This window comes from Heliangelus exortis, chromosome 28, assembly GCF_036169615.1.
Source record: "Heliangelus exortis chromosome 28, bHelExo1.hap1, whole genome shotgun sequence".
NCBI classification, from domain to species: domain Eukaryota; kingdom Metazoa; phylum Chordata; class Aves; order Apodiformes; family Trochilidae; genus Heliangelus; species Heliangelus exortis.
Genome location: NC_092449.1, coordinates 5092283 through 5113963, shown reverse-complemented (window position 1 = coordinate 5113963; position 21681 = coordinate 5092283). Strand labels below are relative to the sequence as shown.

At 48.7% G+C, this 21681-nt stretch overlaps 1 protein-coding gene and 1 long non-coding RNA gene across 4 annotated transcripts; one reads left to right on the top strand and one right to left on the bottom strand.

The window, feature by feature from the left end:
* Nucleotides 1–3008: 3008 nt before the first annotated feature.
* On the bottom strand, nucleotides 3009–7204 carry FEM1A (fem-1 homolog A). Its single transcript, XM_071727457.1, has one exon. It carries the CDS (start codon nucleotides 6976–6978, stop codon nucleotides 4930–4932), a length of 2049 nt encoding a protein of 682 aa, XP_071583558.1. The 5' UTR covers nucleotides 6979–7204; the 3' UTR covers nucleotides 3009–4929.
* Nucleotides 7205–7613: 409 nt separating this feature from the next.
* Nucleotides 7614–13485, top strand: LOC139788002 (uncharacterized). 3 transcript variants are annotated; one of them, XR_011722748.1, is made up of 5 exons: nucleotides 7614–8058; nucleotides 8392–8642; nucleotides 10929–10997; nucleotides 11609–11689; nucleotides 13266–13470. It is a non-coding gene; the product is annotated as an uncharacterized lncRNA (long non-coding RNA). The 3 variants fall into 3 exon arrangements; XR_011722747.1 differs by having other exon boundaries at nucleotides 8392–10997; nucleotides 13266–13485; XR_011722749.1 differs by lacking the exon at nucleotides 8392–8642.
* Nucleotides 13486–21681: the final 8196 nt, after the last annotated feature.

The window sequence follows — 21681 nt, the reverse complement described above, 5'->3', positions numbered from 1 at the left end:
AGGGCTGGGGGATGTGTTCTGCAGGACCTGAGCGAGGGCTGCACCAGGCAGGTATCTACTGAGCTTTTATAACAATGAGCAAAAAGCTCAGGAAAAAAAGCTCCAAAAATCTGGAGCAAAGCCTCAGAGCACACATTCTCCCTAGAATAGCTTCTTGCCACAGCTGTTTGCTGCCTCTGTCAGCAGAGGTCAGCCCAAAGCCACCAGAAGACTGGAAATGGGGCTGCTCCCTCTGGGGACCTCAGCTCCAGAGTCCTCACCTGGGGGCTCTGAAGTTGCAGGGCAGTGCTCACCCTACTCCTCACCCTAGAAAGGGGCCTGAGAGCTGCTGAGTCCTCACTGAGGGGACCTCGAGGGCCAATGTGATTGATAAAGGGGGTTGACCCCATTTTGGGTGTTCCTGCAGGTGAGTATGAACTGGTGTCACTCTGAATTGCTGTGCCAGGAGGTTTCAAATGGAGAGGAACCAGCAGGGTCTGGCAGCTGAAGCCCAGGACACCACAGCCCACCCTGGAATACCCAAACTGGGCACTCACAAGGCTTAATTCTGGATTAGGGACTGTGTCCAAGAACCATCCCCACCTCACAACCAATGACTGGAATTAATTATTAAGTCTTTGGAGAAAAGACTGTTCAGCTGAAATGAATTCCCCCTCAAGGAGCACTCTGATCACTGGGCTGAAGACTGAACAATCCTCTGCCTCATTTTACCTCAAGTTCATTCTGCACCAAACACTCCTACAAACCAGCACCAGCCCATGCCATGAACCTCACCCCTGGCTCCTCAGAGAACAACAGAAATGAGGGGAGTCCCCTCCACCTGCCCTTTGCTGAAAGCTGCAACTGCTGCATTTTTATTAACAAGCAGCTTCTGCCCCTCAGGAGGGGCCATGGGTGTCTGGGAGGTCATGTTGGAGAGCCTGGGCACTGACTGAACTTCAGAGCAAGCTCTGGAGCTCCTGGGCATCACCAGATGTAGGAGGTGAGAGCTGATGCATCCCTACTCCTAAACTGCAAAAGCACAGTGGCTGTGACTTAAGATTTAAATCCCACAGAACTTCCTCTTGAGAGGCCACAGGTCCTTTCTTATGGATCTGTTCACAGAAGGTCTCTGCTTCCCCCACCACAAAGAGACCAAGCTCCTCCTGGGTCTCTGACTGAGAAGAAGACACCTGGCTTGGATAAATCAAAGCATTCCCTGTCCTGAGCAGAACAAGAACCATGTTATGAGCACTGCTATTTAACAGCTGCCATCAGTTGTTGGCTTCCAGCTTTTAACTTCGAAGAACCCAGTGACAATGGATTAACTCATTTACTCTTTATAGTCTGCTGGAACCCTCCAAGTGCTCAGGTTCCTTTTATTTCCCTATTTTCTCTCGTCCACGTCACCTTTGTTCCAACAGGTGTTGTGTTCCTGTCACACTGCCTCTGCTGAGCAGCCACCAGGACAGCTCCTCCCCTTGGAAGAAATCATCTACATCACTCCTTCTCCAGCTCTGCTGCTTTCTATAAATAAAGGGCAGGCAAAACTGGACAACCGAAGCTGCTCCAGCTTGTCAACAACCTTAAAACAGTCACACCAGGTTTGGTTGGGCTGGAAAATGGGAGAGGGTAAGGCATGGGAGCAGAGTGTAACATGGCAGGGTTGGGGGTTTGTTAAGCTGAGTGTGTGGAGGACTGAGAGGCTCAAAGGTTATTGGGAGCAACTTCAGGTCACAGCCACAGCAGCAGCTTCACTCATCCCACGTTTTCTTTGCTGTCTCTGTCCTGGAAGGGAATTTGCCACCAGGGCTTTGTTTTCACCAGTGCCCCACTCACACCTCCCTGGATCCTCAAGTGAGGTGGGATGTGCCAACATCCCCAAACTGATGCTCTCCAGGCCACTTTCTTTGTAAACACAGAGCTTATGACATTAGGAGGTTCCAAAGATGACCAGAGAAGGGCTCCAGGAAAACCCCAGTGAATTTCTCATCATTTTTGCACCTCTAAAGAAACCTGTGAGGCTCTGCTGTCCAGGGGGCCAAGTGTCTCTCTCAGAGAGACAAAAGCACATCCTAGGTTTTAAGAGAGGAACAAAAAGCAGACATTTTGTTGTGGCCATGGACAAAAGAGCTTCAGTAGGGTCTGCAGCCACCCCAGTGCAAAAGAAACCCCTCCAAGATAATTACTCAGGTAACAAAATCATCACTGAAACATTCCACTGCTCCCCACAATTCCTTCTTTTGCCCCAAGTACTGGAGCTGGCCCAGTCCCCACCTTCAATAAATATGGACTGTTCACTATAATTACCCCTACATCTGTGCATCTCCCACACAGTAATTACCATCAACATTTAATTGCTGGGTCCTCACTATGTAATTATAATTATTTATGTGTTGAAAAAAAAAATGAAGCCCTCTCCTACCACACAGCAGCAGTATTTCCATGGGAGAAGCATGTGCCCCAGAACTGGACACTGCACATGTCACGTCCAAAATGAAGGCAGCAACACTGACCAAACCACCATGAATTATTTTTAAGGATGGAGCAATCAATAAAGGCACAACCATTCAGTTAATTTATCCATCTGCTCCCATCCTCTCTGGAAGAGGCCAAGCATTTTTTGGAAGTCCAAATTTTTGAGTGGAAGTAACTCCTGCAGCATTAATTCCAGTGTCTGCTTTTGACCTCCTACTGACACTTCATCCCTCCTGCTTGCTGTGCAGGGTCCCAAGCTGTCCCAGGCAGTGTCTGAGACAGGACAGCAGCATCCTTCCCCGTTTCATTTACATCAAAAGACAAGGTATATAAAGTGAGGTGTCACTTCAGGGTCAGTGTTATCCTTTTTCAGGGGCAAGGTTTGCAATTGCAGCACACATTTGTTTTTCCCAGGACTAAATTCAGATTAAACCAACCAATCACACCAGTGGACTGCAAACACCCAAGTATTTCAGTACCCACAAGTGCACCATCCCTAGGAAACAAGCTGAAAATCAAGGCTTAGCAGCAAGAAGTCCAAGGCACTTGCATTCTAGCAGCCATTTTTTGTTTTATTATTTAAAGTTAAGAGCGCTCAACAGCTCACAAATTAACAAATTCCATTCCTGCAGTTTAGTTCAGCCAAAAAGAGGGGAAAAAAAATAGAAATAGAATGTAGCTTAACTAACTCTGCACTTTACATCTCAATAGAAGTTAAACCTCCTTGCTTTATAAATAAATGTTATAGTTAACACTGCAAAAATGTAATGGCAGATCTATAATATCTTAAAGGGGGCAGAGAACATTGGGTTATTGAAGCAAATGGATGTGCTGGCTTATAAATACAAGTAGAGAAGCTTCAGTAGCATAGAGTGCATGGCTGTTTATCAGGGTTCTGCTCTCCCAGTCTTGACCTTTCCCAAAGCTCAGAGGCAGCTGCTTCACCCCCAACTGTGCCTTCCACTCTGCCTGGGGCCAAGAAATGAGCCACTGCCTGCCAGAGCCCAGACACTCCCCCTGCAAGAAGATAAACTGCTGGAACAGCATCACCTTTACCAACACTGACTGTTTACCACCAAGGAGGGTTCTGCTGCTGGAGGCAAATAACTACCCTGAGACTACGGATTTCAAGAGGAAAAGAAAAAAAAAAAAAAGTAAACCAAGTTGTGTGCAGATCCTAAATGAAAGGAGGGAGCTTGCCCAAACAGCAGCCAAATGAGATTTCAAATTCAATCTCTGAAGTAGCACCATCCTCAGTGAAGTTGTGAAAAGAATCAAAAGCCAAAACCAGATGCTAACAACCCACTTCAGGTTGGTTTTCAGAAGGGGATAATTAAGAGCCCACTGGGTTGATACCAATAAACCTCAGGAGAAACAGAAGGCACCTTTAACTTTCATTTCTTTCTTCCTTCAGAACACCCTCATGAAAACATGCCACGACCACTCACTTGCTTTAATAACCCTCCAACCCCCACCCACGCTTCAAGTACCTCCCATCCTAGAGGGCTTGCAGGAGCACATCCCCAGAGATGGTTCCCAACGTGCTGGTTTGGCTCAAACCTGGCCACATCCACCCTGTACTGCTCAGTCCCTGCTGACTTCTGGGGCTGAAGAAGCTCAGCACAGGGAAGGGAGTGAACCTGGGCAAGCTAAGGGCCTGAACTCCATGTTATTATTTTGTTTTAAAGGTAGCAGTTTTTCCTCCCCATTCATAAAACCCAACATCTACCAATAAAACTATATAACCAAAACTGACCTTACTATATCTTACAGGATTGAAGAAGTCTTGCAGCATAGATAGGGCCTGGCTCTAAAAGAGAAAAAATAACCCAGCTTTATGCACAGTCATTGACATCTCAGGCCTTTAACACCACTTGCTACTTGGCCAACCAAGGCAGAAATAAAAAAAAACAAACCATCCTCAGCATACCCAGCCCTACTGCTAGGCAAGGCAACTACCTCAGCAGAGCACGAGCCACTCAGCTGTTCAACTTGTACTGGACCAAATCTGAGAAGGGGATGGGGAAAGAATTAGTAGGAAGATTATTATTTTATTCCTCACTTGCATTCCTAGCTGTTCAGTACTGTGGATGGGAAGGGGTAGAGCACGTGTGTGATGTGTAGCTGCTCCAAAGCTTAATGCTGAATTAATCCTGCACTAATGGGAGAGGCAGCAGGTCCCAGGGATCTCCATTTTCCTTCTCAGGACAAGATGGTTGGCATGGGAAAGGGCAGGGGCTGCAGCCTTCTCTGCGCTGGAAGTATCTGGTACCTGAAGATGCCAACAGTGAGGGACAACTCTCAAGCCCTCTCCTCCCCTACCCCTGCACACGCCAGCTTGATGGTGACAGACGAGGACAAAGCACGCAGCGGTGGCCTTCAGCACCCAGGCAAGGATGGCTCTCAGGCTGCACTACCTCTGGGGGGTGAGACAGGGGAGGGGAAAGGCTGGGGACCTTCAGCTCTCCCACCCTAGTGCAGTTCAATGAAGGCTTCCAGCTCCTCGGGGATGAAACCCTTGTAGGGTATCTTGTGCTTGTCCAGGGCGCGAGCAGCAAGGCACTGGAGGGTGATGTAGTTGAAGGGCTGCATCGTGCTCTTGGTGAGCAGCTTCTCATCCAGCAGCTCATAAGCAGTCTGCTTGAAGGCATTGGTGGCGTCCATATGGGCTCCAGCCTCCATCAGGGCGCTCATGATCAGCGGGCAGTTGTTGCGGGCGGCAACGTGCAGCGGGGTGTTGTTGTCATAGTCACGACTGTCTGGGTCAGCCCCACACTCCAGAAGCAAATTCACAACGTGGAGAGAGGGGAACTTGCCCACGGGGTAACGTCCCACAGTTGTGGTGTCTTTGTCCACAGCCATATGCAAAGGAGTGAAGCCATTCTTGGCCCGGGGGCTGCACTTCAGCAAGCGGTAGATGGTCTGACGTTTCTGGTGCTCCTGCTCCGGGGTGCACTCCACTTTTTCCAGCAAGAAGACCAGGTGGAGGATAATGGCCAGTGTCTTGGTGAACTGTGCTGAGTCAACCACGGGGTCCTTGCCGTGCACGAGCGCCCTCTCCACCTCCCGGACCCCTTTGCTCAGTACTCCCATGAGGTCAGAGAAACCCAAGTGAGTAGCTAAAGTGCCTTTGGAGCGGTCCTGAAGCACGTAAGAGAAAAGCTCAGCAAAGGAAAGGAAACTGCTGGCAGTCATCGGGCTGAGAGGCTCCAGGTTGCCTTGCTGCATGTCCAGAGCATACTTCCAGAGGTTAATGCAGCGTTCGAAGTTGCCGGAGTCAGCGTAGACGGCCCCTCGGTACCGGATGTAATAGGAGGTGTCCGGGTGGGAAGGGCCCAGGATGCGCTCTCTGATCAGCAGTGCCTGCATCCTCATCTCATCCGGATCCGTGATCAAGGCTTCCAGTTCCTCCAGTGAGCTCACTTCCCGGGAATAGTCGTAGGCCAACACCAGCTGCTGGGGCTCAGGTTTAGGCAGGTACTGCCCCCCCTCACACCGAAGCTCCATCGCCCTTCGCCAGTACTTGTGGGCTCCCAAAAGATCACGTTTCTTATCCACAAACGTAGCACCCAGCAACTCCAGTGCTTCCACAGCAGCTTCTCGAGTGCAGAAGACGTTAGGGACCTGCTGCTCATCCTGACTGGAAGCTGAGGCACAGCACTGCTCACACACCTCTTCACTGCGGCCCTGAGGAGCTTCCTTGCTGGTGCTGCAACGCCTCCGACGGCTCCCGCCTGGCGCGCAGGTCCCGCTTTGGCTCCCTGCAACCTCCTCGTCCTCCTGCTGCAGCCCTCCCTGGATCAGGTACTCCACGATGTTGGTGTGACCGGTGACGCTGGCAGCTAGCAGAGGAGTCATGCCATAGCCATCCTTCTCCATGCGGGCTTTGGAGCGGAGCAGGAGCTGCAGGATCTCCAGGCTGCCGGACTCGGCGCAGTCGTGCAGGGCCGTGTTCCCCTTCACGCTCCGCCGGTTGACATCAGCCCCCTTCTCTAGCAAGTAACGCGCAATTTCCCGGTGCCCTTTGTAGCAAGAAATCATCAAACAAGTGTGTCCGTGCCGGTTCGCTACCTCCAGGTCTGCCCCTCGCTCCCCGACTAAGTAGCGCACGATCTCCAGGTGCCCGTCGAAGCAAGCAGCCCGCAGCGGGGTGGAGTTGGTCAGCGTGGTCTGATTCACCGAGGCGCCGTGATCCAGGAGGCTCCGCACCACCCCCAGGTGCCCGGCGGCCGAGGCTGCCCAGAGCGGGGGAGCCCCCTCGATGGTCTCCCCATCGAAGTTGACCGAGCCTCCCTCCTCCACCCGGGCTCCGCAGTGATCCAGCAGGTATTCCACCACCTCCAGGTGCCCGTGCCGGGCGGCGATCAGCAGCGGGGTGCTGCCTCCCCCGGGGCCGTCACCCCCGCCGGGCCCTGCAGTTAACGCCTCCAACTCCTCCCGACTCCGGCTGCCCAGCAGCTTCTGCAGCAGCTTCAGCTTCCCATCGCGGGCCGCGTTGTACACAGCCGTGCGCAGGTCCATGGCGACGGGGGCCGCGGCGACCGCACCGGCCACCTCCTGGCCATGGACCGGCTGCTCCTCCACGTCCCCAGAGCGGCCCGGGGCAGGGGATGGGGCGAGGGCGGCCCCCCGGGGGGAGAAGCCCTGCAGGGCCGGCGGCGCCCGGCGAAACACCCCTCACCTCAGCACAGCAACCTTCCGTCCCTCCGCCCCGCCGCCATCTTAGGTTGTAACGCGAAACAAAATGGCGCCCGCGCAACCGCCGGGGCAGGATCGGAGGAGGACGATGGGAAATGTAGTCCCGCACCCCGCCCGGCCCCTCAGGAGCGGCGCCTCGAGGACTCGGTTTCCCGGCAGGCAGAGGGAAAGGGGGCAACCTGCGTCCGCCGGCCCCGCGCGGGGCACTCTGGGAAGTGTAGTCCCTCTACGCTCAGAACGCGGCCCCTCCCCGCCCATCCCGGGGGCTCCGCGCCTGCCTCTCCCAGCGCCCTCTGCGCCGCCGCAGCGCGGGGGCTGCTGGGGCGGGGAGCGGGATGGCGGCGGGCGGCAGCCGCGATGAGGGGGAGCCCGCGCCTCGCGTCTTCCTCCGCCCCCCTCGCACCCAAAGCGGTTCCGATTGCCGCCGAAGTGGCTCCATGGCGGGCTCGGGGTGGGGGGAGCAGGGCCAGGGGTGAGAGGGGCCTCAGGGGCGGGAGAGACCGCGGTCCTTGTGCCAAAGTGCCGGGACAGCCCAGGGAAGGTGACCCGAGATCCCCCTTTCCGAACTGGGCTGTAAGATGTTTTTTCTGTGACTTTACGGCGTGTGTAAATGGCACGGGAGGTTTTATTTCTGTGAAGTGCCTTGAACCGATTTAAGTTCCAAACACAAGAGCTACGCAGCGAGGCAGAACAGCGTTCGTCTGGTGTGGGGTTTAATTGCAGGGAATCATTGGGAGCGTTTCACAGTTACAGCTTTTCTGCCTAGGCCAAAATAATCTGGAAGCAGCAAAGCCTCATCCCTCACAACAAACAGATTTGTTCCTTGCCGTGGCACAATATGTACAGCTGATAATCTGTTCCTGACTGATAATGTGTGGCCGGAGCGAGGGATAAATATTCAAGGTAATAAATAGCCTAGCTTAGAGAAGCAAAGCTTTAGTTACCAGAACCTATTTTTAGGTCGTAAGTTGAATTTAAATAGCTCTAATCTTTACGTGGGGAATTGGCACAGGGTTTTCTCCTGTTCTATTGTATTTGTGTTTCTTTTCCTTTCCAGGGAAATCAGATTAGCTTAATTATTTTCCATTATTATTATTCTGTCTGTCATTATTCAGCCCATCTAGCCATCCACCCATTTAGGACTTGTCTGGAATTACCTAGGATTATCCTGCTAATGCATGATGTCTTCACACAGAATATCATTTTTGTTGCTAAGAAACTGCTTTTGCATAACAGACAGCGTGGGCCTCATTTTCACTTCAGCAGCTGTGAAAGTCAAGGGGAGCAGCAGGTGCTTGGTGCTCCGGGGAGCCAAAACCCAAAGTGGCCATGGCAGGATTCCCACCCAAGGCCTGACTGTGTGTGCCAGCGTGTCACCAACCTGTGCTGTGTGCCTGGGGACACTTGAAAAGGACCAGAGGTGTCTTGAGCATCTCCAGAGTGTCAGTGCTGTGCTGGGACAGGAGGAGCAGTGGGATGTTTGCCAGGTGAGGGTATTCTGTGCCCCCCTTGGGGTCACAAGGTAAGAATTGTGTTCCCCTGATAGCTGGCAGCAGTGGGTTTGGGCACTTGGGGTCTGTTTTAATGCCAACGTGCTCATCCCTCCTGTGCCTGTCGGGGTGAACAGGCTGAGTGTGTGCAGGGCTGTGTCACCTGGAGGTGTCCCTGTCCCTGCTTGTGCACATCCAGGTGTGGAGCCCCTCGTGCTGGGGTTGTTTACACTGCAGGTCAGGGCACTGGGATGGTGACGTTTCCCCTCCGTGCTGTGCAGGCTCTTGCACGTTGCTATGGTGATCAGATGTGCTCCCACTTTTATCTGAAGTATCTTAACCAGAGCTTCCTATTAATTTCCCAGCTGTCAAATGCATATGGAATTCACTGGATCACCAGGTAGGATTTTTAGGCCCCAAATTTACATCAGAGTCTGCCCCTAAGTTCTTGGGAGGGCTGTCAGAAACATCACAGGGCAGAAGTGCAGCTGATGAAAATGTGTTTTTTCCACAAATAAAGAAACTGCTTAGTAATGAGAGAATAAAGAGAGCAAGGAGGAGTGTCACAACAGCCTCTCCCTGCAGATCTGTGAGTGTGAAACATCCTCAGGCCTCAACCTCGCTCCCAACCCAGCTGTAAATGGTTTGTTTGGTCTGGAAATCAGAGCCAGCTGAACATGGGGGGGTTGGAAATGCATCAGCCTGGAAGGTCTGGTTCATCCTGGTCTCATTCCTGTGTGACATTAATTCTCCTGCTTCTTTTGGTTTCTCTTTCTGAGGTCACCACAAAAATAATCAGTGTCCCAAAGCAGGGCACTGAGGTGAGGGAGACAGCACCCACGGGTGAAAACCCTGAACAAGAGCAACATCAGAGGTGCAGCTCCTACTTCCAACTGACACAAAAACCAGGAATAAAAGATCTGCCATGTAAAACTGGGGCTGAGTGATGCATCCATGGGTGACCATAGGCAGGGTGCTCCTTGCATCTTCCTGCAGAGCCTGAGCTGCTGCTCATCAGAGAAGCTGCCAGGAGCTCTTCCTGTGCAGGTGGCAGCTGAGTTGCACAGAGAAAATCTCAACACCCAGCACAGGAGTGAAGGGCTCAGAACTATCACATCCCCCCCAGGGCCCTGGAGACACCCGTGAAGGTTTTGTAGTGTAATGCAGATAAAACCCCAGCCACTCTTCTGAGAATATAGAGAGAAATTAAATACCCACCAGAGGAAGAAAAGATAAAAAATGAGACGTTTTGACAAGGCTGCCAGATTGTGTGGCAGGAGGGTTAATTTTTTTTGAAAGTGCCATTTCATATTCCCTTTCAGACGAGCTGAATTGCACAGTACTGGCTGCTGGAAGAGTTGCATAATTTTCCTCACAGAAATAATGACAGGGTACTTAAAAAGCAAGTGAACGGATGGCTGAAGTATTGGGCAGAGACTTAAGAAATCTAAGCTGAGACCTCCCCTTTCTAGAGGCTCATTTTGTGGCCTTGGGCTGGTCATTTCATCTCCTTATGCCTTATTTCCCTGCCAATAACATGGGAATAATAACTGTTCTTTTCTGTCTTGCTTATTTCGACTGCAAACGCAGAATTTCCAGGTTGCCAAAGAGCTCCAATGCATGCTCAGGTGTCTGGGACAACCATAATATACAATGTAGATAATAATAAAAGGGCTTGGATATACAATTTGGAACATTTTGAAGGCTCGAGAGTTTCTAATCCATTGTTCCACATCTCAGTCCTCAAAATGTGGAGAACTTTGGAGCTGTGCTAAGAGTTCCAAAAGCATATAAATAATTTAGGAGCAAAGTCCATGCTGAGTTACTGAACTCCCAAATTGCTTCCAAAACTGTTAGTGGATAATTTAGATGCCTGAAAAATTTTCTGCAAGGTCTTTGTGCTCAGTCTGTCATTGCATTAAGGGGTAGCAGCAGACTGAGTCAAGAGCCTCATTTTTTCAGTGTTTAAATTTAGCTTTGCAGGCAGCTGTGTACCAAGTTTTCCTTAATTGTTTCAGCTTTTAGGGGTTTGTCTGATTTCCAGGAGTCAGAGAAAGATGGCTTCTTGCTACTAGCTCCATTGAAGACAAGATCTTCTATACAGTTAAGCAACTACATGAGAAATCTGCTGTACAAAGGGAACAATTTTAAAAATAGTGAGAAATGGCACCATGACATTAGCAGGAACAATGACCCAATACCCAGCTTGCTGCAGGGGCTTTTGTCCTATAACTACCTTCATCATTAAGGCTTGTGATGACATTATTTTCTGTGCTTATCTAGGGCATGAGGCCACAGCTACCTGGAAGGAAGGATCTTGATCAGACTGCAGAAGATGAACAGGCAGGAGAGGCATGTTGAGTAACACTCAATCAGTGTAGTTTCATTTACATTAGACACCAGCCCAGCAATTTCCACATTTAATGGTTGCACTGCTGCCCTCTGAATTTTTGTAGATTTAATATAGCAGTGGGGGAGTGCAGGAGAGGGGGACTATGGGTTGTTCTTGCTTATGATACATGGATCTTTCCTTTCATGCATCATCAAAGGACAGCAATTTGTACAACTGTTAAATTCCTTTGGCAGTAGATTCCCTGGGATAGAGAAGCATTGCTCTGCTCCTGCCTCCCAGACTCTCACAGGAGACAGGCAGAGGATCTTTGGATCCATCCCTCTTCCAAACAGGACACTAGAAAGGCTCTGAGGCAAATGGCAAGGTAGCAAGAGGACCTCATTTAGCCCTGTGCCTTCAGCTCAGGTGGCTTCTGTAGAGCCACCAATTGCCTGTTTTGGCAAATCACCCCCTCTGTCCCCTGCCTCAGTTTACCTGGGTAACACACAGCTACCTCCCAGGAGTTGTGATGGAATGAAGTGCTCAAATACAGAAGGGGTGAGGGACATAGAGACTTTTAGATAGAGCAAGAACTATAGAGCAAGAACTAAATTATCTGTCTTCCTAACAGGCAAGAACTGCTGCTTCCTTTGACAGAGGCACCCAGTGCAGCAGAGATCAGCCTGAGAAGCTGCAACAGGTCAATAGACAGGTAGGAAATAGAACCCATTCAATACCAGCTGCAAATAAAGAAATATTACGACTCACTAAGAACCTGGATGTTATTGACTGGCTTTGAAGGCTGTAAACTCTGTTTGTAAACTACAGAGCACAGGGATGGGGGGGTCAGTGGACTCTCTTCAGCTTGTAGCCACCTGCTGCAGTTGCTCTGGTGCTCTGCTGCAGCAGCTCTACAGATAACTGTAGTCCAAAACTGTTGTTTTCAGCCTCAGTGAGTCAGTGGAGAGAAAAGCTGAAAGGAATTAAGTTCCTAAATCACATATGCCACAGTAATGATGACAAGTGTTGAGTGCTGAGCATGTCCTGTTTCAAGTTAAAAAAGAAACAAAGAAAATGCTGTACAGCACCAACCCAAATTATTGAAGACATCTTCAGTGCTTACTTCTACCACTGACCTCAGCAGGATTCATGAGTTTCATTTTCACACCTAAATACCTTTGAAAATGGAGGCTCTGGGTGGTATTGGAAAGTTGTTCTTTCTGTGTTTTCAAGCCCTGTGGGAAGCAAAGGGCCAGATTTTCAAGGCAGGCCCTGTGGGCAGGAGGATACAGGCAGGGGCTCTGTGTGCCTGGAGACCTCTCTGCTCTCAGCAGCTGGTGGGTGAGTCCTGCCCCAGACTTGTTGTGGGATCTTTCAGTCAGACATATTATGACAGTGGATTTCTATGTGAAATTGCCTTGAAGTGAAAGCCCACAGCTTGGTTCTTCATGGACACTTCTGTTGCTTCACTCAGAGCCCAAATTTGGTTAACTTCAAGAGGATGGGAACTGAGGAACAGCATAAGAAGTCACAATAAGACCTCCAGCACACCAGAGCACTTCAGTACACCCAGTTCCTGGGTCCATCTCAGACAGGGCTCTCTGGGGGCAGCCAGCCTGGCATCTGGCAGGGAGGGTGAGGGTCTGTGCTGTATGGCAGGCTATGATTTGTTGTCACCTTTATAAATCAGAACAACAAAATCACTAGTCTTCCACACAGAGCCAGACCACCAAGAGCAGCTCTTCCTCTTTAGGGATGTGCTCCTTCATGTCTTCTGTTATCCATCCTTGGTTGTTCTCATTTTTCCCCCACTTATTTCTTATTTCAGGGGTGGGTGCTGCCCTTGGCAGTGTCTTGTGAGACCATGTCAAATCTCACTATAACCATCTGTCCAGTTTTGTGACTGTAACTGAATTTCTGCTCCATTTTCTCACTCAGGAGACCATATATGCCTATAAAAATTTGGATAGTATTGGTTTTGTTTCTTTTCCAGGGATATCAGGGCTCAGCAGGGTCTCCTTTTTCCCTTACCCTATAATAAGCTTCTCCAGGAGTGCTCTGTCAACCTGTCTATCACTCAGCTGTATTTGGGTCTGGTTAACCCAAGCAAATGCAATATATACTTGGGAATGCCAGAGAAAAAAAATCCATTAGCAAAGACAAAGACAATGATGGTGCCAAGTCACCTGGAATCCCACTGAGTGACTGCTGTAAGCAAGAAAACTGAAACCTTTCTGCTGTTCCCTGTTCTCTGGATTTGTTGATGAGCAGTTCTGCTTTCACCCCAGGTTTAGCCTTGCTTCTACAACCAACTTTTTGCTGTTAGTACCTTGCACATGGCATGGATGAGGTGTGAAAGGACAATGCTGGCTCACATCCCACTTGTTTCTTTTTGCCCACTGTTTACTTACCCCAGCCACTGGAATCAGAAAGGGATGACATCCTTCCTGTCTTCAAACCAAGCCTGTTAAATGTAAGCAGCTGTTAAAAAAAAAAAAAAAAAAAAAGAAAAAAAGAGAGAGAAAGAAACAGAAGTATCCTTCAACAGAGGCTCTGCTGTGGTGAAAGGCTCCTTTCAGATGAGTATTCAGCAAAAGGAGAGGGTTTGCTGGTGCTGACAGAGGTTGTGCCCCATGCAAACTCACCCAGAGCAGTCAGGTCCCTCCCTCTTGTGCTGGTTTGGTTTGTTTTTTTTCTCTTTTAACATATGTGCTTTCTCTGGACACTTTAATCAAACTCCAGATGGGTTATTTCAATATGGGGATTTGTGCTGCTCAGGAGATAACAGTCCATTGTGCTGGCTTAGGTAGCAAGTGTATTTTTGATAGCTAGAGCTGATACCAGGAGATGTCCAGGTGGTCTTATTTAACAGGGGGTATTAGTGCTACTGCCATTGTCCAGGAAATCAGATAAAACTGCAGTCCAGGTGTTACCCTACACCATGTTTGTATAATGACATTGCCAACTGCTGATTGCTGTATTAAAAGAGAGACCAAACACTGCAGAAGGGGATATTTTCTTGTATGAGGTTGCCAGCACCCCCAAGCTCCCCGAGGTGCTCTTTAAAATGCAAAATTTCATCTGAATATGAAGTGTCCCAGCAGTGAGCCTGCACTCCTTGCTGACACTGAGGACAGCTTTCCTCTGCTACCTGCCTGTGCCTGCCCTGGCTTTGTATTTCCTAAACCAAGGCTTTTCCTCTGAACTGCCCCATATTTTCCTCTCTGCCCTACCCCAGAGTGTTCTCAAATGGAAACACTTTGTGGGAACAGATGATTTTTAGAAATATGCTGCCCAGGAAAATTTCTGCTAAGGACAATTAGAAGAGAGAATGATTTGTAAAGATGAATAACTTGAGAGAGAAGACAGTTTGGGAAGTGCTAACCTGGACTGTCACTTCAGGTGACAAGAACACTTCCCAGTCCTTGTTCTGGAGCAGCACAGTGACACACCAGGTCCAGGAAGAGATTTGTCACAAATTCTCCCTAGAAAATAACATCATCATCAAGACAGAAGAAGTAACTGCTCAGCTGGAGCAAGGGAATGAAATTTTCCCTTTTTGGAACAAGGCATTTAGTAGCAAACAAAAATTCCAGGCTCAGAGGTGTGTGAGACTTTTGTCTGGACTTCTGAGAGCGAGAGCTGTCTCTGTAGGGTCATTTTTCTCCATGTGATATTTTTTCAGGATGAGATCTGCCACTTCTAGTTTGTCCCAGAGCTTTCAGCAAGGCAGAAGCAGATGAACCCCATGGTGCTGAGAGGTTGCTGTAGTTTCTTCCTAATTGTTTAGAGAGAGAAGATCTAAACTTAGCTGCAGAACATGGGGGAAAAAAAGCTTGGTTAGGAAGAGCAGGGACTGAGGAGCTTTGCCTCCAGCTATTTTAGAAGAGGTTGGCTCATGACAGAGATCCCCAGCTGCACTTCCAGGCTGTAAATTAAACAAACAGTATTTCCTATATACCAGACCACAGGGATGGGAGAAGGAACAGTGTGGCCTTATTGCTGTTATTTCCTTTCGTTACAATCTCTCTCCTCTGCCCCCCACCTCCTTCTCAAACTATTCTGGCCCACTTTACCTGATTTGTTATTTATTACAATGGTTTAAAGAGAGGCAGGGGGAAAAATGCTCAGTGCAAATTGTATTTTGGGCTGTTGTGCTTTGCCTCTTTGGCAGATACTAAATCTCTCTGGCAATGCTCCTCTGTATAGGATTTGTCATTAAATGCAATTAAACAAACCCTGCAGGTGTCCATGATCAGGCCTGCAGCAGCCCATTCACAACTGCAATGTTATTATCATCCTGACAACAAAACACCAGATATTTCCTGAGTTCCTCTGATCGATGAGCTTGCCTGACTTGGAACTGGAGGGAGGAGAGAAAGGGGGAACAGAGTGGTTCAAGTGCTCTTTAGACTTATTGATGGAAAAGTCAAAAAGCTGCTCAGCAATCAGAGAGAAGGTGGAAAGGGAAGAAGGCAGAGGAAGGGCTGAAAAGGAAAAAATGAGAGGAGTGTTTGGGAGCAAAAAAGCTACAAATGAGGCAATATATCACATGGTCTCCATGTACCCAGTGATTTTGTCAATGCACAAGGCTAGAATTTAGGAGGAGGCAAGCAAGGGATTATTAACATTTAATAAACATTAAAGAAACATAATTTAGCCTATTAGCAGTTTGGCTTTGGAGTGTCAAGTGAGTCATATAGGCTGCCTTTGCAGTCAGTGCAAAATTAATCTCAACCTAAGGCAGGACTTGACTGATAGGCAGACAGAACTATCTGTCTGTCTCTGTTAGCTGGAGGCAAATAATCAGATCAGCTCCCCAGCTAATTGCAGTCCCACCTGTAACAGCCAAAGGACTTGGCTTTTCCTGACTGCATGTTCCTTTCCATCTTCATTCACAAGGAAGCATTTCCTGGCATGGCTGTCAGGAGAGCTTGCTACAGAGGCATTGCTAATAGTATTTGTAGAAATACTATTACAACATCATTGTTGTTGCAACAACATTGACACCAGAATTGTTGTGTGCTCTGACACTCCAAGAACAAGAAAAAAAGTCCTGTGGTTTATGTCAGCCATCCCTGGCAGCCAGCAGAGGAGGAAGGGCAGGGATTCTCAGGGGACCAGCTGCCAGCAGGGCCAGGGAGAGGGAAAGTTTTGCCAACATCAGCCAAATTATTCTGCCTGAATCCTTTGCTCAGCTCAGCCTCAGGGTGAACCACTCACCCCAGGAATCCCAGTTCAGCCCAGTTGATTGCTGGGGCACAGAAAGAATTGCAGTGACTGGGGATAGCTTATATCACAACAGAGCCTTTGCAAATGCCTGGTACCCCAGGAATAAAACCATTTTTATGTTGATAAAGGAGTTAAGTGCATAGGCTTCAGTAGCCTCTGTGCATATGTAGAGTATAAGGGCTGATTCTTTACATCTACCAAAAAAAAAGCTCCTGTCAAGGTCTCTGGCTAAGTTTTTATAGCCTCATCTGAGATGCCCAGATGGACAAACAACCTGGAGCCCATGTTTATGGGATTATGGCAGAAGAAGGCAGGATTTCTGCTGTCACTCCACAGGTCTCAGGGTGAGTCTCCCCAGACTGTGCCTCTAGATAGATGGCTGTGCAGCAGCTCCCTGGTTGCTTGGGCAGTCCAGATTTCTGTACCAAAAAATGTTCTCTCTTTCCTACTCTCCTCAAACACTGGAGGGTTACTCTCTACAACTTGGTGTATCCTTCTTTCCACACTGTATTACCACTTAATCTGCTGCTTTGTGCCACTTGTAAACCCATGGGGAATTAATTATCTAGTGGCACAAGTCAGTGCTGCTCTGCTGAAGTCAGCAGAAGTGCCCTGTTCTGTCCCACAGAATCTGCCCCTCAAGTCTACCTGTGAAGTGTCATTCACTGACCACCCCAGTGGTTCCTTAGCTGTGATCCTTGGGTCAGTGGGGGTCTGCAAGGGTTTGGAAAGATCCACAGCCACCAGGAGTATTTATGGGCAAGTCCAGATTTCATGGCTCCACCTGTAGGTCTTGGGGACATTTGAGGTGACACAGGTTGAGAGCCAGACATGCAAAACCAGCACTGCACCTCTCTGGTTTCTTCCATTTCCCTCAGACCCTGCTCTCTGCCAGGTCTGCTAAAATCTGGAACCATCTCTGTAGGATTTGCACTGGGGTGACAAAGCCAACACAAAGGGATGTGCTCTCTTCCAGGGCAGGAAAAAAAAAGACAAGAACTGGCATGTCCCAACTTCCAGTCTGAGGAGCACAGTGACTGCTAATGAGTGTCCCTGGGACAGACCTTCAGCTGGTGTAAATGAGCACAAGCTGATTTTAAGTCCAGGAGGACCTGAGTGGAGCAATGTTGATTTACAGCAGAGGAGCAGCTGGTCCAGGGCTCAGGCTGGCTGTGGAAAAACCCCCTGGAGTTTCCATCAGTGGGTGTGAGAGCAGGGTAGGAGCTGGCTGTGTGTGTGAAGGGGTGCAGAAAGTAAATAAAGGGAAGGATGGGAAATGCACATCTTACTGGACTGACTTGGCCAACCCTTTGGGGTTTTTTTCCTTCTCTCCACTTCCCTCCTTCCTCACCTCTCTCACACACTCCCTCTCTGTGCTGCTCATCTCCCTTTGTGCACCTCTTACCCACACTCTCCTCTCTAAACAGGTGCAGTTGCCACTCAATAGACTTTAATTACCACTTCAAGGGCTCTCACCAGGGTCTGCTGGGAGGGTGGAGATGAATTTTCCTGAGGATTATGCGAAGGTCTGAGTTCTTTTTACTCAGATGGCAATATTGCTGTTAGGCTGCATCCTTCCAGATATTGTTTCCTCATGTTCTCTCTCTGCTTGTGTTAACAAAAGTGCTGAAGAAGGGGGAAAAAACAAAAACAAACCTCTGGCCATTAGTTAATTATCAGGATGGCAAACTGGTCTAGAAAAAAATATTGTGGACCATTACAGCTGGGCTTCTAAAACATTATTTCAGCTTGCAAATAAGGGACCCAGTTTTTAGAACTGGAGAGCTCAGCATCTCCAAAGATCTCAGTGGGAAACTGGGGTCTAAAAATACAAGTTGTTTTCAACCACTTTACCTTCTTGTTTAGCTCCACACTCTTCCCATCCCAGCTCACTGGAGAAATGCACCATTATTTCATTCTGCTGCTACCCCTGGGGATTTCTCCAGAGTGAACATGGAAGTTGATTTCCATCTTCAACACAGTTTGCCCATGATAGAGAGTTGTTCCCAATGTTTAACTCATAACATTATTTCTGTTATTAAGATCCTCTGCCAAAGGCAGAGGCCTGGAGAAGGCAGAGCAGAAGCTTATTATGTGTGTTGGATCTGCTTGAAACTGCCCAGCATTTGGCCATGCACCTGTGTACAAATGCAGAGGCACCAGAAATGTATTAACATGCTCATGTGCTGATTGATGCACCACTAGGAAAGACAGGAGCTGGAAACACCACAGAATCTTTTGGGACAGGGAAAGTTTCCAAATACTAAAAAAAAAATAAAATAATAATTTAAAAAAATTTGCTTTTGCTCAACATCAATGTTTTTAATTTTTTTCAAAAACTTAAAAGGAAGAAGGAGATTGGTTTTGCAGCAAATTAAGCAACATTTTCTTCTGCCCAAATTAAGTTTGTTTTCCTCAACAAGCAAACTGGGGAAGCAGTGAAACCAAACTGCACTTTTGCACATGAGTTTGCCATGCAATGCTTTGCCTAAAACAGCTGGGCACAGGAAACATCTGGGCTTCTGCTGGGCACAGGTCCCCATGCACTCACCTGTGTCCATGCCAGGGAGCAGACAGCAGCTGCCTTGGGTGAGTTCCTTGTGTCTTGGGTGAGTTCCAGGCTCCTCTTATCCCCGGGGCATCAGTAGCCACAGAGTAGACTCAGAGGTTCTTACCTGTCCTGATGTCCCTGGCAGTTGTTTCCCACCCAAGGCTGTGTGCTCCTGCCTGCTCTGGGTGTCAGGCTTTACCTGGGACCTGCAGCATGAAGAGAGGAGAGATGAAGGAAGGGTGGATGGGCACTGAAGGGAAGGTGCTGGGCAGAAAAGCAGTCATCATAATTGCACTTTTCTCCAAAGACATCACTTAGTCTGACTGGGAATGTTCTGCCAGCTCTCCTGATGTTCCCACTCTCTTTTCTCAGGTCATGTCCTTCTGCTTCTCACCAGAGGTCTTTCTTCCAGCTTCTAGGATTTTAAAATCCTTCTGTCTTCATCATCTCTTCCTCCCTCCTTTCCTTCTCTTCTCTATTTTCCTTTCCAGGCCCACCTACCACATGTTCTCCTGCCATTTATGTGGGTCTAGGATGAGCATTGATCACAGCCATCTCAAACCCATCTCTCTCTTTTCCCAAAGAGCCAATGAAAATGTCACCCATGAGATAATCATCATGTTGCTCACGTCCCTTAATTGCTCTCAAAGTACCCATCGAGGCTGCAGAGCCTCTTTGAAAGGCAGGTTCTGGCCTTTGGCACATTATTGACAGGCTGTTGATAGGCCCCTTTGTTGAGGAGCAATTTTGTCCTTTTTGCTGTACAATTTTTTTGGTGTGTGTGTGGGGGTTTATTTTTTGTTTTTTTGTTTTTGTTTTCTAAAGACCCCTTCAGAGAGTGGATTTTAAAAGCAGGGCCGAGCTTTGAATGAGCAGACATCAGCCTTACTCCTGAGAAGCAGTGACATACATGTGAGCTGAGAGTGACCAGCATGTTTCATGCAAGACTCCACGGGAGCTGTGAAAGAAGTGATGACTGGTAACTTCATCATAGTTGCCTTTTGTTCCTTCCCCCTCTTAGATCTGGTAATGAGATGTTTACTTGCAGTGTATTACTAAACCATTAGGTGTCTTCTGTGCTCCAGCACATGGTCCCTGGTAAACAAGTTGACACTCAAGCTGTGCAGCAACCCATTTGAATCTATTAGTGATAATTCTTTTGTTTATTTAATACCTGCTGATTAACACGGACTGAGATTTCCTCATCACAGCAGCCCTTCACCTTCTCCACAGCTGTGCAGGTCTGGGGCAATTGCTGGTGAGCAGAACAAAGCTCTTGTTCTCCCATCCCTGTCATGGGCAGAGATGCTCCATTAGCAGCACCATGGCTGTGACACAGAGCTGAGCAATTCTCACACCAGCTGCTGAGTCCTGGAGTACACACAGACACACACAGACACACAGACACACACAGACACACAGACACAGACACACAGACACACACAGACACACACAGACACACACAGACACACAGACACACACAGACACACACAGACACACAGACACACACAGACACAGACACAGACACACACACAGACACACACACACACACACACAGACACACACACAGACACACACACAGACACACACAGACACACACACAGACACACACACACAGACCCACACAGACACACAGAGACACAGACACAGACACACACAGACACACACAGACACGGACACAGACACGGACACAGACACGGACACACACACACAGACACGGACACACACACAGACACAGACACACAGACACACAGACAGACACACACAGACACACACACACACAGACACAGACACACACAGACACAGACACACAGACACACAGACACACACAGACACACAGACACACACAGACACACACACACACACACAGACACACAGACACACACAGACACACACACACAGACACGGACACAGACACACAGACACACACACACACACACTTTAAAGCCACCTCGTTAACACAGATTCATTTGGATGTGTCCCCCCGTGTAAGCTGTTGTCCCACTGGTGGATGCTGCCTGTGAGCCTCCATCTAACCCTGCCAAAGCCTCCCGTGTGGCTGCACCACCACGTCCCTCTCTCCATCCCAGCAGCCTTCCAACACAACCCTTTTCCTGAAACCTCCAGGCTACCTACAACTAAAAACCCATCCCCGACAGAACCCCAATCCTTTCCTCTCTGAAACAATGTCCCTTGGAATGATTTGTCTGCTAATGAACCCCCACTGAGCTGCTGTGTTTGGGAGCCACTGGTGTGCATTTTAACGAGGAGCTCTCTCTGGGTGGATGTGCAGACACAGAGCCACGGAATGCTGCTCAGCATCCTAAGCCCCACATTAGGAGGAACCCTGGGACACTTCCACAGAGGCTGCCTGAAGGTAATCACCTCTCCCAGCCCCCTGGCTGTCCCTAACCAAGTGCTCTGGGGATGAGAAAGTTTTAACCCTGAGGCATCACTGGCAACAAGGAGGGGGAAAGTGCTGTTTGATTAGAGGGAAGAAGGAAAATGCAAGGGGTTTGGGTATTCAGAAAAATCTCCAGCGTGCTGTGATTTGGTTGTTGAACCCTCTAAGGGACTGGAAGCCCTTGAACTTCATTGTTTTCTGAGGCAGTCTGGCCAAGTCATAAGAAATACTTGAGCACACTGCAGTCCACCTCACATTTCTCCTAGAATCCTGCATGATTAAAATGATGCATCCCAGAACTTCACCCCACAGAAACCTCTTCCATACATTACATCCACTTCAATTTTTTTTTTTTTTTTTTTTTTTTTTTTTTGGGGGGAGGGCAGGGGGTGTATCAAACACGTGAGTAGAATGCATCTGCATTATTTAGAGCAGTGTAGATTACACAGAACAGAGCCCATTCTGTCAAAATTCAGGAAAATAAGTTATTTCTAAACTATTCCCTCACTGGCAGGGC

What these genes read in the sequence shown, in the direction of transcription:
- FEM1A (XM_071727457.1), bottom strand. Translation starts at nt 6,978, where the DNA reads ATGGACCTGCGCACGGCTGTGTACAACGCGGCCCGCGATGGGAAGCTG.